At 35.3% G+C, this 17,452-nt stretch overlaps 1 protein-coding gene across 1 annotated transcript in view; it reads right to left on the bottom strand.

The window, feature by feature from the left end:
• Positions 1-277: 277 nt before the first annotated feature.
• Kat60 (katanin p60) overlaps positions 278-17,452 on the bottom strand; it is a 165,791-nt gene continuing 148,616 nt past the window's right edge. Inside the window, exons 9-10 of the mRNA XM_090403440.1 lie at positions 15,923-16,049; positions 278-780 (exon numbers count right to left, since the gene is read on the bottom strand). Coding sequence (XP_090259566.1) covers positions 582-780; positions 15,923-16,049 — 326 coding nt within the window. The 3' untranslated portion in view covers positions 278-581. The remainder of the gene's footprint in view (positions 781-15,922; positions 16,050-17,452) is intronic.

Here is a 17,452-nt window from a genome sequence, read left to right as displayed (position 1 = left end):
TTGGGTGAGTATCCATTTCTTCTATGGGGTGTCTGATGGGGTATCTAAGTGATATCTTTGCTATAATTTTCTCGACAAGCAGGTTCTCATTGAATGGGATCATTTTTGGCTCAGGAGTGAGACTGAGCCACTTCTCAGAGAGGCACTTATGATCATGAAGTTCAAGTATATATATATCTTTCTGAGTATTATACTTAATTGCATTTGATTTTGTTGCTAAGAATGAAGCTGAGTTTAGAATGAACTCCCTGTGAAAGAAGACAATCCAAGCTACACATTACAAAAAATATTTTTATTTCCCATGTTATTTGTGTTATTCTGAAAACTGTTCATTATACTGCAAGATGCAAAATTTAACTACATAATTAAATAAATGTGTGAACAACATATTTATATACAAGTCTTGTACAAAATACTTCCATGTTTTTCAAAATTATCATTAAATAAGTTTTTTGATTAGCACATTAGTATATTTCTATGTGGTTTCACCAACTCTTGGCTTGGTATGTGAAGGAATAGCCACATTGACGTTATTTGAGATTCAGAGAAATTTGGTCCCACAAATGAAAACAAAATTATTACTATGTGGAACCAAATTCAGTCATCCACTCTTCATACCGTTCTAGATCTTTTTTGCTTACAGATTTGTTTATTTTCTTAATAGCTTCCTTAAAATCATCAGGACTAACAGGCAACTCTAATTCTTCTTTTGCAAGGTTTCTTATTTCTTCTGGAGTAAGTCCTGCAATTTTACGCCGCATGGCCATCATTGAAGCATCCCTGTAATGAAAATATTTTTAAACATTTGTCCTTTTTTCATTTGTATGTGCAAAAACTGATTAAAACATGATCATCTAATTAGAGAGAAATGATATCCTTCTAAAGATCACTGCTAATCATACAGTTAATTTTTAGTTAGCATTTAATAGAATTAAAATATAAAAGACAATTGGACGGGCATGGGGAAAAAGATGCAATTAAAGAGATGGCATAAACATATTCTAAACTAGAAGGATCCCTCTCCAGATTCATAATTCAGCTACTGGTGAGAAGACAATTAATACTGCAAATATTCATAAGTTTTCAAAAAAGTTTGCTTAATTAAATTGGAGCTCTAAAGAATTTTTTCAAATTTAGGTTTATCTTCTATGAGAAACATAAAATTTATTATACATCATCATCATCAAATTCCTACCATGTACCCTCAAGGGGTGTACAGGATATGAAAGTACTACATGAAAAAATTACATCATTACTAACTTCCTATCTACAATTTTCCTCCAAATCAGTCTGTTACTTGTCAAGACTCCAACATTATCAGATCTTATATTTCTATTGTCTAAGGCACTTTGTACCGTATCAATCCACCTATATCTTGGTCTTCCCCTGGTTCGTTTTCCTACCAACCTAGCAGAGAACACTTGTTTTGCAAATCTTTCCTCTCCCATTCTATTTAAGTGACCATACCACCTGAGATTAGCTCTGCTAACGCATTCCTGGATGCTGACAATGTCAAGTTCTTTCCTAATATCCTCATTTTTAATATGATATTGCCATTGATGCCATCTGTTCACGCCTCTAATCTTTCTCAGGACTCTCATATCTGCGGTCTCTAGTCTTTGGTCAAGTGTTTTACTTCTGACCCAGCTCTCAGATCCATAAGTTAAAACTGGTTTGAAAACTGTCTTGTATACAGCTAATTTAGTGTTCCGATTAATTTCTCTCTTATTCCATATGAATTTATTCAATTGACTTCCCACCATACCAGCTTTGCTGATTCTGTTGTCTATTTCTATATTTAATTTACCATCTTCAGTAACAATCGTGCCTAAGTAGCTGAAATGTTTTACTTGTTCCACAGGTTCTCCATTCACAACACAGTTGACATTTTCAATGATTTTGCCTATTTTCATTGTCTTTGTCTTTTTATTGCTGACCTTCATACCATATCTATTACAAGCTATTCAATTTAGTCAGAGAATCTTGCAGACTTGTAGCAGATTTATTTAGAAGTATAACATCATCCGCATAAAGCAAAGAGCTGACATTAACATCTCCAATTTTGATATCAGGTTTAATACCACTTTCCTTCATAATGTGATCCATATAGATAATGAATAATAGAGGGGATAATGTACATCCTTGTCTCACACCAGATTTAACATTAAACCATCTTCCTGTACTTCCTTCAATTCTAACTGCTGACTTACAACTCAAATAAAGACTAAGTATTGCTTGATATAATGCCCCATCGACACCATATAACTGCAGCGTATTGAATAGCTTCTCTCTTGGCACCTTGTCATATGCCTTTTCCAAATCGACAAAACTTAAATACAGATCTTTGTTATATTCCCATGCTTTCTCGACTATTTGTCATAAAGTGAAGATCTGATCCTGACAGCCTCTATTTGGCCTGAATCCAGCTTGTTCTTCACCAAGCTTTTCTTCCACAATTCTTCTCAACCGTTTCTCAAGTATACTTGCATAGATCTTGCCAGGAACACTCAGTAGGGAAATACCTCTGTAATTCTCACATGCAGTTTTATTTCCCTTTTTATATATGGGTACTATGAGAGCTCTACTCCAATCATCGGGAATTCGTCCCTCTGTCCAGGCTTTCTGAACCATGCAGTGCAGCCATTGTAAGACTTTTATACCACCATACTTCAGCATTTCTGGTCGAATATCATCTACTCCTGCTGCCTTTCCACATTTCAAGCCTTTGATGGCTTTTTCTACTTCGAGTATGGATATGTGGTGCAAAAAAAAAGAAAAAAAAGTACTGAACTTCGACACCCCTCCCCTCTTCAGTACACACACTATGAGATATGCCATTTGACTGCATGCACATTAATAGAAGAGCACATGCAAGAGTCTGCAGTATTACATTTAGCTGTAGCAGTGGTCTTGACGTTGGAAGAAAAGACATTTATTGTTGATCATTATTTTTGTTCATACAGAGTTGGTTGGTAGAGCAAATGGTCCAAGCCTACAACATGTTTGTGAGCAGTTTGTTCATTGGTTCCATAAGCAGCATGTCCCATTGTATTAATTGAGAGGTTCTGACATACTGGGAGTTCTGCTACGATGCAAAGAGTATTCGAGGAGATCATGAATGTTAACACTTGACGGCTTCATTCAGAGTATGTTGAAGGAATGGGTATTCCACCATGACCTGCCTTGAAATCTTCATGAACTAAAGGATAAAATTACACAATATGTCCCAATCCTTGTTCTCCAAGATGACAGAACCTTTGAATGTGCTTGAAAGGTGCCCATTTCAAGCACGTAATCTACCATCATTAATGCTTTATCCAACCAAGATTCTGCTGATAGTTGTGGATGTACATATCACATGTAAACATATGCAGTTATTCAGTACTGAGTGTTTTTTGCACCAACTTTATAAAGTTATATTTAAGTTTCAAATATAAAATTATAATTTTATAATCAGAAAAAATAAATATATATGCAGTTAATTCTCTCTAAAACCAAAGTGAATTCCCTCACTACTATTTGGAAAGAAGTCAATGGACACCCAAATGTGCAATGCATCATGCCATGTAAAGAGTCATGTGTTTGTAGTGTTGTGTCCCAATTTGTGATTTATATTCTATCTAGTATTTTCCTCTTATCTATGTTCTACTATTATCTATGCTCGAGATATCACCAAAACTTTTTACTAATACTTAAGTTATTTCTCCCCTTAGTACCCCTAATATTTGTATTTATACTGCGCCTTTTGGGATATTTAGTTTGAGATATTATATACAAAAACAAGGAGAAAGAACTAAAATACGTCAGAAAGTGTAACTATGTTGCAGTCGTGACACTTTATCTCGTTTCTTAACACATTAATTTCCCGTGTGATTAGGTTCGTAATTTTTCAAGTGGTGCATTGGACAGCAATTTCAGACAACTGTTTTATCATTTGACAAACGGTTTATTAAATTCCTTAACATGGTACAATTCAATTTTTGTGATTACTAAATTTAATGCTAAACTAAATACTTACAAACTAACATTAGCTTATTACAAGTAATTAGGCTATGATCCTATAATGGGTATTACGATCATGCCGCCATAACAATTCAACACATAAATTCATTTGACATGGACAAATAAGATTAATTCACACTATTTAACTATTCAAACTTAAGTAGATTAACTAAACCATTTACTGCACTAACACATAACTAGTAAATTCATTTGACATGGACAAATAAGATAAATTCACACTATTTAACTATTCAAACTTAAGTAGATTAACTAAACCTTTTTTCTGCACTAACACACAACTATGGCATTTCAACTTTCCTATACATTGCAATAGACATACAAAATTCTCAGGACACGTAATTACTTAATAATATTCATTAGCAAGCTTACTTTCATTATATTCTGTCAGATACTAAAGTCCTAGTATAAATTTTCCTTGGTCACTTCAACAGTTCCGTATTAGAATAATGATACCTATTACAGACAAATTTTAGTTAACATTAGATATATTTTACAATACCTTTCTTTCTTGAATTTTCCATATGGGCCTTTACCTTTTTCTGATTGAACTAGCTTGGTATAACCTCTCCGATGATCTGCTACGCCTACGTTCCCTTTGGAATTGAACTATGCTTACACGGTCTTAAACTTTCGTAATTCAGGACACACTTTGAATCATCTATATGACGGCTGTGCAACTCGCGACGTGGATATCGATATCTTTACAGCTTTCCCTTTCTTGTGGTTGTCACTGAAGTTGAAACACAAAGAATATGTTTCCTTTTCTTTGACTCTATGGCATTCTTCGCTTCTTACATAGGAAATCCGGAATCAAAATCCTGCTCACTTTTGTTTCCATGTTGTGACGACGGAGATATAACCCCAATCTCCACTCAGGAAAACCGCGTGAAACCTATGCCACGGAGCTCGTAATGAACTCCTCGGGAACAGAACTAAAACAAAAACCAAAAAGCCCTGTGGGGAGTTCCAATCCTTTTATACTTGCTCTCCTAACGGCACCCTCTTTAACTTCTTTTCTCCGCCCCCTACTTGTTTTTACTTCACCGGCCAATTAGGGTGGCATTTTTTTCTGCCAAACATCCTTTGGTCGGCGAGCCAAACGATGTCTCAATCCGGGAATCGGCCCTAAGCGATTTTCTATTGTTTTTCTTGTGCTAGCCTCTAACTTAATCCCCTTTCAAATTTTCTCTATGAATAATCCTTTTCTGTCTTATTTAGTTAAATTTTCTCTTTTATATCATATTACAACATTAATATATTCTTTCTTTTTGTTAGTTAGTTCAACCAAACACCTTTATATTTTATTGGATGCAAGAATATTTCCTTTTCTTTTAAATAATTCATTTAAATTAGCTATTAGCTTTTATGCAGGGTTTTTAATTTATTTCTCTTCATGTTACACCATGATAGCCGAGAATTCTACATTCTTAAGATATCAGGTGTAACAGTAGCCAGTATAAATTGGAGGAATATGATGCTTCTAGGTAAGTGTAACTGTGTCCAGGTGAAATGGCCGTGAGAAGGGAACTCCCAGAGTTTGAAAGAGGCATTATGATAAGATGCCATGTTGCAGGCCTATCTTTTTGGCAAACTGTTGACAAATTGGTCCATCCCAGGTCAATCAGTGATACCATACTGAGAGTGAAGCACAGGAAGTCAACTGCAAGTGCTATCTGCAGTGGACGACCCACCACACTCACCAAATGTGACTGTAGGGGGCTAAGAAGGATAATATGTAAAAACTGCCATTTGTTGGCGAATACATTGAATTCAGAATTCTGGGACACTCTGCACAAAAACATTCAGAACCGAGGCTCACAACATTGGTTTCCATGGAAAAAGCACAATATGCAAGCGGCACATTATCTGAACCAACATGCAGCATTATCTTCAGTGGTGAAAAGAGCAGTGAATGTCTCTTACCAGAGTGCGCAACCCCAACTATGAAATTCGGATGTGGTGATGGTATGGTCCTGTATTTCCTGGTTTGGCCTCTTGGAGTTCAATGTTTGTAGTGCCATAAACATTGAACTCTGAGACATAGCTGAACATTCTGGACAATGCTTCTTAATTTCTGACATTTCTACAGAACTAATCATTGTCTCACCAAGATAATGTACTGTGTCATAAGGATGCTGATGTAACTGCATGGTTTGTGGACACAAATGTCACCATATTTGACCAGCCTCCACAGAGCCCTGATCTCAACCCTACTGAACAGCTGTGGGATGAACTGGAGTGTTGAGTGAGGCCAAGGAATGTCTTCCCCACAGCAGTTCAGAACACCTCATTACATGCCTACAGGAAGAATGTCCCAAATTCCAATTGATCACTGGAGATCAATTGTAAATGAAAGGAGATCCTCGTCTTATTAAGGCGGACCCATCAATGTTTGTTCCTCACATTATGTTGTTTGTTGACTTCTTTCCAAGCAGTGTATATTGAAAAAAGTCTTGCATATTTAACTATGGTCTGTGTAAGTGTGCTAATTAGAGTCAGTTGTGCATAAAAGGCAACTCTTAAACAAAGTGTATAAATGATTTACCATGCAGCCAGCATCTCATTTTATGAAGTAAGATCCATAATTAAGATAGCAATAAATTTCATGAGGGGTATTTAAGGGTCAAAGCTGTATAACTGAGAGGAGACCTCCATATAGCCTTTAAAGGAATGTGGAGAGCCAAATCAGGGCTTCTCACCTAATGTCCAATACTCACCTTCTCATGGTGTAACCTGTTGGGTATCTACCTGGATACTGAACGAACGAGGATGGGGTGGCAATTTGGGATTTAGATGACCAAATTGTATTCTTATTGGTTAAATCAAAATAAAAATGATGGTACAACATGACAAAATTTCACGTTGGCTGGGGCATCGCCTGGTTAAACAAGGCTCCCCGTTGTTTTCGCCAGGAAACCAGGACGAACAGCGAAAAGTCAGCTACCGGAACAAATATGAAAACATACCCCAACTCAACATCACCAGAGTTAAAGATCAGTACTATCAACATAAGAAGCTTGAATGGCAAAGAAATGGAGCTAGCTGAGGAATTAGATAAGTGCCAGAGCGACATAATAGGGGTGACTGAAACAAAAAAGACAAAAACTGATGAGATCTTTCTGAGCAATAAATACAAAATGTTATATTCAGTCAATGACAATCAAGGAAAAGAAGGAGCAGCCATTATTCAACACAAAATACAAGGCTAATCTTCTTGAATGGCAGGCAGTCTCAAGTAGAGTAATGTGGGCAAATATCAGAATGGGGAACTGGACAATGAGACTTATTTGTGCCTATGGTCTCACAAGAAGTTCTACTAAGGTAGAAGTGGACGAATTTTTTGAGGCTTTAGAAAAAGCAACTGACACAATGAAAAAGGAAAAGTTGGTCCTTGTTGGGGATCTAAATAGCGGAGTAGGAAGTGATTGTCAGATATACAAAAATATTTTGGGAAAATTTGGAGAAAAGAACAAAGCTCATAATAATGGCAAATATCTGTTGGATTTCTGCTCAGGACATGGACTGGTTATTACTAACACCATGTTCCAACATAAAAATGTGCACAAATTCACATAGAGAGAAGACGCTAGGAATAAGAAAAGTCTCATTGACTATGTTATTGTTGCTAGTGGTGTTTTCTCCCTGGTGCAGGACACCAGAGTGTACAGAGGATTTGAAATTGGAAGTGATCACTATTTAGTCTTGAGCGGGATAAAATTGAATTTCATATTGAAAAGAATAACATGTAAGAAAGTTTTAAAGCAAATAAAAGTTGAGAAGCTCTCAGATGTGAACTATAGACTAAAATACACAAAGATTATTGAAGAAAAAATGAAAGAGTTTGAGAACAGGAACCAAACTTTGAGATTCAGTGGCAAGCCTTGAAGAAAACCCTGATTGATTCAGCTAGAGGCTTGTGGCGAAGTTGTCTGCAAGGATAGAAAAATTAGAACTCCATGGTGGACACAGGAAGTTAAAGAGGCAGTGAAGGAAAAGAAGAAAGTATATCAAAAGTTCCTGGCAAATAAGTCAGCTTGTGCTCTTAGAGAATACAGACACAAATGTAAGAAAGCTAAATACTGTGTAAAACTAGCTAAACAAAAGTCATGGAGGGGACTTTGGCAGAAACATAAAAAATAAATGTCAAGAAGGTGGTAAGATATTCTGGAGGTTGTTGAAGAAGCTTAGAAATGGAGGAAAGAGTGCTGTAAAAGGAGTTAGAGATGATAAAGGTGACATGAAAACAGGAGAAAAAGATATACTTGAAGTATGGAGTAATTACTTTGAAAAATTGCTAAATGAAACAAGCAGTGATGTCAGCACAGTGGTAAAAAACACTGACCAGGCATGCAGTCAGGAATACATATCCATACTTGAAGTAGAAAAAGCATCAAAGGCTTGAAATGTGGAAGGGCAGCAGGAGTAGACGATATTGGAGCAGAAATGCTGAAGTATGGTGGTATAAAAGTCTTACAGTGGCTGCACTGCATAGTTCAGAATGCCTGGACAGAGGGAAGAATTCCATGATTGGAGTAGAGATCTCATAGTACCCATATATAAAAAGGGAAATAAAACTGAATGTGAGAATTACAGAGGTATTTCCCTACTGAGTGTTCCTGGTAAGATATATGCAAGTATACTTGAGAAACAGATAAAATATAACAGATCTTTGTTATATTCCCATAATTTTTCCACTATTTGTCATAAAGTGAAGATCTGATCCTGAGAGGCTCGATTCAGATCAAATAGAGGCAGTCAGGATCAGATCTTCACTTTACGACAAATAGTGGAAAAATTATCGGAATATAACAAAGATCTGTATTTAAGTTTTGTCAATTTGGAAAAGGCATATGACAAGCTGCAAAGAGAGAAGCTATTCAATATGCTACAGTTATATGGCGTCAATGGGGCATTATATCAAGCAATACTTAGTCTTTATTTGAGTTATAAGTCAGCAGTTAGAATTGAAGGAAGTACAGGAAGATGGTTTAATGGTAAATCTGGTGTGAGACAAGGATGTACATTATCCCCTCTGTTATTCATTTTCTATATGAATCACATTATGAAGGAAAATGGTATTAAACATGATATCAAAATTGGAGATATTAATGTCAGCTCTTTGCTTTATGCGGACGATGTTATACTTATAAATAAATCCGCTACAAGTCTGCAAGATTCACTGACTAAATTGAATAGCTGTTGCAATAGATATGGTATGAAGGTCAGCAATAAAAAAACAAAGACAATGAAAATAGGCAGAATCACTGAAAATGTCAACTGTGTTGTGAATGGAGAACTTGTGGAACAAGTAAAACATTTCAGCTACTTAGGCACAATTTTTAGTGAAGGTGGTAAATTAAATATAGAAATAGACAACAGAATCAACAAAGCTGGTATGGTAGGAAGTCAATTGAATAAATTCATGTGGAATAAGAGAGAAATTAGTCAGAACACTAAATTAGCTGTATACAAGACAGTGTTCAGAACTAGTTTTAACTTATGGATCTGAGAGCTGGGTCAGAAGTAAAACACTTGACCAAAGACTAGAGACCGCAGATATTAGAGTCCTGAGAAAGATTAGATATGTGAACAGATGGTATCAACGGCAATATCATATTAAAAACGAGGATATTAGGAAAGAACTTGACACTGTCAGCATCCAGGAATGCGTTAGCAGAGCTAATCTCAGGTGGTACGGTCACTTAAACAGAATGGGCAAGAAAAGATTAGCAAAATAAGTGTTCTCTGCCAGGTTGGTAGGAAAACGATACAGAGAAAGACCAAGATATAAGTGGATTGATATGGTACAAAGTGCCTTAGACGATAGAAATATAAGATCCGATAATGTTTGAATCTTGACAAGTAACTGACTAATTTCGAGGAAAATTTTAGATAGGAAGTTAGTAATGATGTAAATTTTTCATGTAGTACTATCATATCCTATACAACCCTTGATGGTACATGGCAGAAATTTGATGATGAATTTCATGATCTACAATATGCCATGTGAGTTAGAATAAGAAAAGGTCCAAGTTTTCAAGCATTTTATGCTATGTCGAAGTTAAATATTTAGTTTCAATATTACAACATATCGTATTACTTTTTTTTTTTTTTTTGCTTATGCAAATTTTATTTACAGACAAATAAATATCATAGACCTCTTATGTTTAGTCAGTTGAGAAACGAACACTTCGTGAACTTTTGCCATTTCAAAATTAAATTTCCTTTGCTGAACTCTCACATCTGCTCATCCTGGGAAATTGAGAAATGAGTAATTGGGTATTGGTAGTGTTAGTCTGATTCCTTATTAGAAGACAATACCAATGATGACATTTGAACAATTTCAGAAGTTGTTGCAAAGCACAATTCTGGCAAAACATGATGCAAAGCAGTAAATGAGTATGATGAGCAACAGTTGCTATTAATAAAATAAAGCATATTTTTGATAAAAAGGATACAACAGAAAGCGACTAGAGTAGAAGAAAAATCAGAGCCCTGTGGAACAGTTGCATTAACAGGAAAATTTGATGAGAGAACATCTTCCACCATTACATGCAGTGAATGGCCTGAGAGAAAACTAGTAATCCAATTATGAAGGGTGGAAGACCGACTGTAAGATGCTATTTATTGGTTCCCTTGATGCCCAGACCTATCAAATGCTTTGTAAAAATCAAGTGCAGCAACACCGGTTTTTTTTTCTCATCCTTTCTGTTGTACATGTATACAAGTGGGTGATGTAGGCAAGATCTGCCATGGTTTTCTTTCAGGTCTTTGAAAATTATTACTGTCAAACTGTAATTTAAAAATCTGTATGCTCTTACAAAAAATTTTGATTCTTGGCATATAAATTTATATCAGTAAATTTTATGTTTCTGTTAATTTGAATTTTTGATATATAAACTTTTTTTTTTTTTTTTTTTTGACTTAAGCAGGAATACATAATGCTGTAATTAAGCTTACTCTAGCACATAATTAGAAAGGATGATGAAAAATAATTGCTGAAGGAAAAATTTCCTACAATGAATCAGATTTGCCAATGTCAATTATATGACTGCTGACAACTGTGAATATCAGATTGAGAAGGAGCCAGGTCTTGTGAAAATAAATAAATAAAATAATTCAGAACAGACATAGACCAAAACAACTATATTGTGTGGCTAAGAATCTAGTTATTTAAGCACAAGAAAATATACTAGAAAAAAAAGTGACCTGGCAATACTAGTTTTGGATATTAGAAACATTCAGTAATCCTCAATAAGAAGTAATGTGTTTACTTCCAACACCTGAAAGTATAAATCATCACCTTAGGTTATCTGTTCACATTCAAACATGAGTATAATGAAAAGGGAAGAAACATCCATTAGATGTTTCTTCCATTTTCATCCGTTTCTCTCCTTCCACCCTAAGATATTTCAGGTGAGGGATCTCTTTCAAGGTTAAGTAGAAAGAAGAACCTGGAAAAGAACCCAAATAACTTTGAAAAATGTTAGGGTGACAGGGAAGAAACTGGATACCATTGGAGAGCAAATGTTTCTTCCTTTTTTTAATGTGTTTGTAGGGGAGGGGGGGGGGGAGAAGAGCTAAAACTCATCATCATCAAATTCCTGCCATATACCCTCAAGGGGTGTCCAGGATATGATAGTACTACATGAAAAAATTACATCATTACTAACTTCCTATCTACAATTTTCCTCCAAATTAGTCTGTTACTTGTCAAGACTCCAACATTATAAGATCTTATATTTCTATCATCTAAGGCACTTTGTACCTTATCAATCCACCTATATCTTGGTCTTCCTCTGGGTCGTTTTCCTGCCAACCTGGCAGAGAACACTTGTTTTGCTAAACTTTTCTCTCCCATTCTATTTAAGTGACCATACCACCTGAGATTAGCTCTGCTAATGCATTCCTGGATGCTGACAATGTCAAGTTATTTCCTAATATCCTCATTTTTAATATGATATTGCCATTGATGCCATCTGTTCACGCCTCTAATCTTTCTCAGGACTCTCATATCTGCGGTCTCTAGTCTTTGGTCAAGTGTTTTATTTCTGACCCAGCTCTCAGATCCATAAGTTAAAACTGGTTTGAACACTGTCTTGTATACAGCTAATTTAGTGTTCTAACTAATTTCTCTCTTATTCCATATGAATTTATTCAATTGACTTGCCACCATACCAGCTTTGCTGATTCTGTTGTCTATTTCTATATTGAATTTACCATCTTCACTAAAAATTGTGCCTAAGTAGCTGAAATGTTTTACTTGTTCCACAGGTTCTCCATTCACAACACAGTTGACATTTTCAATGATTCTGCCTATTTTCATTGTCTTTGTCTTTTTATTGCTGACTTTCATACCATATCTATTACAACAGTTATTCCATTTAATCAGAGAATCTTGCAGACTCGTAGCGGATTTATTTAGAAGTATAACATCATCTGCATAAAGCAAAGAGCTGACATTAACATCTCCAATTTTGATATCATGTTTAATACCACTTTCCTTCATAATGTGATCCATATAGATAATGAATAACAGATGGGATAATGTACATCCTTGTCTCACACCAGATTTAACATTAAACCATCTTCCTGTACTTACTTCAATTCTAACTGCTGACTTACAACTCAAATAAAGACTAAGTACTGCTTGATATAATGCCCCATTGACACCATATAACTGCAGCGTATTGAATAGCTTCTCTCTTGGCACCTTGTCATATGCCTTTTCCAAATCGACAAAACTTAAATACAGATCTTTGTTATATTCCCATGCTTTCTCAACTATTTGTCGTAAAGTGAAGATCTGATCCTGACAGCCTCTATTTGGCCTGAATCCAGCTTGTTCTTCACCCAGCTTTTCTTCCACAATTCTTCTCAACTGTTTCTCAAGTATACTTGCATATATCTTAACAGAAACACTCAGTAGGGAAATACCTCTGTAATTCTCACATTCAGTTTTATTTCCCTTTTTATATATGGGTACTATGAGAGAGCTCTACTCCAATCATCGGGAATTCGTCCCTCTGTCCAGGCTTTCTAAACTATGCAGTGCAGCCACTGTAAGACTTTTATACCACCATACTTCAGCATTTCTGGTCGAATATCATCTACTCCTGCTGCCTTTCCACATTTCAAACCTTTGATGGCTTTTTCTACTTCAAGTATGGATATGTATTCCTGACTGCATGTGTGGTCAGTGTTTTTTACCACTGCGCTGTCATCACTGCTTGTTTCATTTAGCAGTTTTTCAAAGTAATTAGTCCATACTTCAAGGATATCTTTTTCTCCTGTTTTCATGTCACCTTTATCATCTCTAACTCCTTTTACAGCACTCTTTCCTCCATTCCTAAGCTTCTTCAACAACCTCCAGAATATTTTGCCACCTTCTTGATATCTATTTTCTATATTCTTGCCAAAGTCCTCCCATGACTTTTGTTTAGCTAGTTTTACACAGTGTTTAGCATTCTTGCATTTGTCTCTATATTCTCTAAGAGCACAAGCTGACTTATTTGACAGGAACTTTTGATATGCTATCTTCTTTTCCTTCACTGCCTCTTTAACTTCCTGTGTCCACCAGGGAGTTCTGATTTTTTTATCCTTGCACACAACCTCACCACATGCCTCTCTGGCAGAATCAATCAATGTTTTCTTCAGAGTTTTCCACTGAATCTCCAAGGTTTGATTCCTGTTCTCAAACTCTTTCATTTTTTTTTCAATAATCTCTCTGTATTTTAGTCTACAGTTCACATCTGAGAGCTGCTCAACTTTTATTCGCTTTAGAACTTTCTTACATGTTATTCTTTTCAATATGAAATTCAATTTTATCTGTTTAGCATTCTTGCATTTGTCTCTATATTCTCTAAGAGCACAAGCTGACTTATTTGACAGGAACTTTTGATATGCTTTCTTCTTTTCCTTCACTGCCTCTTTAACTTCCTGTGTCCACCAGGGAGTTCTGATTTTTTTATCCTTTCACACAACCTCACCACATGCCTCTCTGGCAGAATCAATCAATGTTTTCTTCAGAGTTTTCCACTGAATCTCCAAGGTTTGATTCCTGTTCTCCAACTCTTTCATTTTCTTTTCAATAATATTTCTGTATTTTAGTCTATAGTTTACATCTGAGAGCTGCTCAACTTTTATTCGCTTTAAAACTTTCTTACATGTTATTCTTTTCAATATGAAATTCAATTTTATCCTGCTCAAGACTAAATAGTGATCACTTCCAATTTCAAATCCTCTGTACACTCTGGTGTCCTGCACCAGGGAGAAAACATCACTATCAACAATAACATGGTCAATGAGACTTTTCTTATTCCTAGCCTCTTCTCTCCATGTGAATTTGTGCACATTTTTATGTTGGAACATGGTGTTAGTAATAACCAGTCCATGTCCTGAGCAGAAATCCAACAGATATTTGCCATTATTATTAGCTTTGCTCTTTTCTCCAAATTTTCCCAAAATATTTTTGTATGTCTCACAATCATTTCCTACTCTGCTATTTAGATCCCCAACAAGGACCAACTTTTCCTTTTTCATTGTGTCAGTTGCTTTTTCTAAAGCATCAAAATATTCCTTCACTTCTACCTTAGTAGAACCTTCTGTGGGACCATAGGCACAAATAAGTCTCATTGTCCAGTTCCCCATTCTCATATTTGCCCTCATGACTCTACTTGAGACTGACTGCCATTCAAGAAGATTAGCCTCGTATTTTGTGTCGAATACTATGGCTACTCCTTCTTTTCCTTGATTGTCATTGCCTGAATATAACAATTTGTATTTATTTCTCAGAAAGATCCCACCAGTTTTTGTCTTTTTTGTTTCAGTCACCCCTATTATGTCGATCTGGCACTTATCTAATTCCTCAGCTAGCTCCATTTCTTTGCCATTCAAGCTTCTTATGTTGATAGTACTGATCCTTAACTCTGGTGATGTTGAGTTGGGGTTTGTTTTCAGATTTATTCCAGTAGCTGACTTTTCGCTGTTCGCCCTGGTTCCCTGGCAAAAACAACGGGGGCCTTGTTTAACCGGGTGACGCCCCAGCCGGCATGAAATTTTGTCATGTTGTACCATCATTTTTTATTTTGGTTTAACCAATAAGAATACAATTTGGTTGGCTAAATCCAAAATTGCCAGCCCATCCTCGTTCATTCAGTATCCAAGTAGATACCCAACAGGGTGCACCACGAGAAGGTGAGGATTGGATATTAGGTCAGAAGCCCTGGTCATTTCTCCGCATTCCTTTAAAGGCTATGTGGAGGTCTCCTCTCAGTTATACAGCTTTGACCCTTAAGCACCCCAGAGATAAAACTACATTTTCTCAATCTGATAATGACTGCCATCTTTTAGGTAAGTGATAACTGATAGGAAATTGTATTTATGCAATTTTTTTTAAATTTTATTTCTTTCTAGTGTGCTTACTTTTACATGTTATATAGAAAGACTGCTTATTTACAGGACTTCATATTATTTGCTATTAATGTTTTTTAAGATAATGTATTATAAACATTAATTTGCTATTAATGTTTTTTAAGATAATTTAGTCAGCCTATTGGGTTGAATGGTTAGCATATCTGCTCTCCAACTAACAGGCTAGAGGTTTGAATCCTGATGTGGGCATGGGTGTTTGTAATTGTCTTTAAGTGGAAGATGAATTTCATTGCTCAGTGTGAGACCATGCCCAGTTTACTGGAGGTCTAAAGTGACTTGAAAAAGTTCTATATTTGGTTTCTGGAGTAAATAAAAAATAAAAAATAGAAAAAATTAAAAAATATCTTTAGCCCACCCACACTGCAAATATATTATAAGTTTACAAAGAAACCTTTTGTGAGTGGGAATCATAAAAAAATGACAATTTTTTATATAATTTGTAAAATACAAAAAAATACACACTTACCTACAAACATTTGTGATATCTGCACCAGAATAGCCTTCAAGGGAACTAGCTATTTCACATATATCAAGATCTGGAGAAACTTCTACTTCTCTCAAATTAATTTTCAGTAATGCTTCACAACCTTGGGCTAAAGATAAAAACACTTTTCTTTATAACTAGCAATAAATATATCTCAAAGTCAGAATTCTTACTAAAATTCACCCTACACATAAGCATACTGTCAAAATATGTTATTTCTTTCTGCATGTTTAGTCAATTAAATCTCACTCTATCTTTGCCAGGAATTGCATACAGCTTAATACAGACTGTATTTTATTAACTTTCACTACATTGAAAGTGAAAGTTTAAGAGTTTCGCCAGATGTTTGCCTATTTTGGGTAAAGTGGGAAAACAGCCAGTATTTCCTTATTCCAGTTGACTTTCGCTATAGCAAACACCTTTAACAAATTACTAAAAAAAAAAAAAAAAAAAGTCCTAAGAATAGACTGCTACTCTAAAGAAAATTCACTATACCACCAAACAATTTATGTGGTCCCTATGAGTTCTCTATAGTGAGAATCAACTGTAATTATGAAGAGTGAGACCTGGACACTACCACCAGAATCAGATAGAGTGTTCATAACCATAACAAGCTTAAATATTAGAAACTTTTCTCCAAATCATAAGCTGCTCTTAAGAACCATCCTAACTTAAATAAATATGGATGTGATAAAGTCTCCAAATATGGAAAATTGTATGTAGGTAGTTTTCGGTATTGAGACCACATATTAATATAAAGAGTTGATTAAAAATAAACAATTAAAAAAAACTTTCACTCGTCGTAAGACTTACGTCATCAGGAGTAATTGTATATAAAGGTTTAACACAACAAAAGCTTATTGACAATTAATTATACATTAGATGTTTTTTTTATAACTTCACAATCAAATAACTGAAAAACTCAAATACAAATGATATATTCGTTACTGTATGCGTGTTGGAATATTGTTAGTTGTTTCCATGTTCTGTGGCTCACGCGCGCTATATCCAAGGTCAGAGGCAGTTATATTTTTTAAGAAGACAGACCACGCTTGATGTAAAATCAAGCCTTGATTTTTATTGCACTGTGTAGGGATCCTAAGCATTTCTACAGCTTCTTTAAATTTCCTTATGAAACAGTTATCAATATATGACATGCTTGTTGCCAGAGTATTTGATGGCCAATAGTGGCTGTGTGAAATGCTAAGCCTGATTTGTGCTCCCTTCTTTTTTTTTCAACATCTTTTACATGGTCAAAAACAGCACAAAAAATTACCTTTCCTTGATATCCTTACTGAAGTAAATGAAGAGGAAAAAAGGTTATCTTTCTTCATATACAGAAAACCCACCACAATGGTAAGATTTTTAAATGCCACTTCAGACCACTATCCATTGCAAAAAAATAGGCATAATTAAAACTTTGAGAGACAGAGTATACGATATATATCTAGTACACCAATGAAGAGAAATGAAAAATTACACTATCTGGCATAGAACCTCACACTTAACTGT

Source organism: Typopeltis vanoorti, chromosome 14 (genome assembly GCF_054136105.1).
Source record: "Typopeltis vanoorti isolate ZY-2024b chromosome 14, IOZ_Tvanoo_1.0, whole genome shotgun sequence".
Taxonomy (NCBI): domain Eukaryota; kingdom Metazoa; phylum Arthropoda; class Arachnida; order Uropygi; family Thelyphonidae; genus Typopeltis; species Typopeltis vanoorti.
Note: the sequence above shows the minus strand (reverse complement) of the source record. Positions and strands in the feature narration are given on the sequence as shown.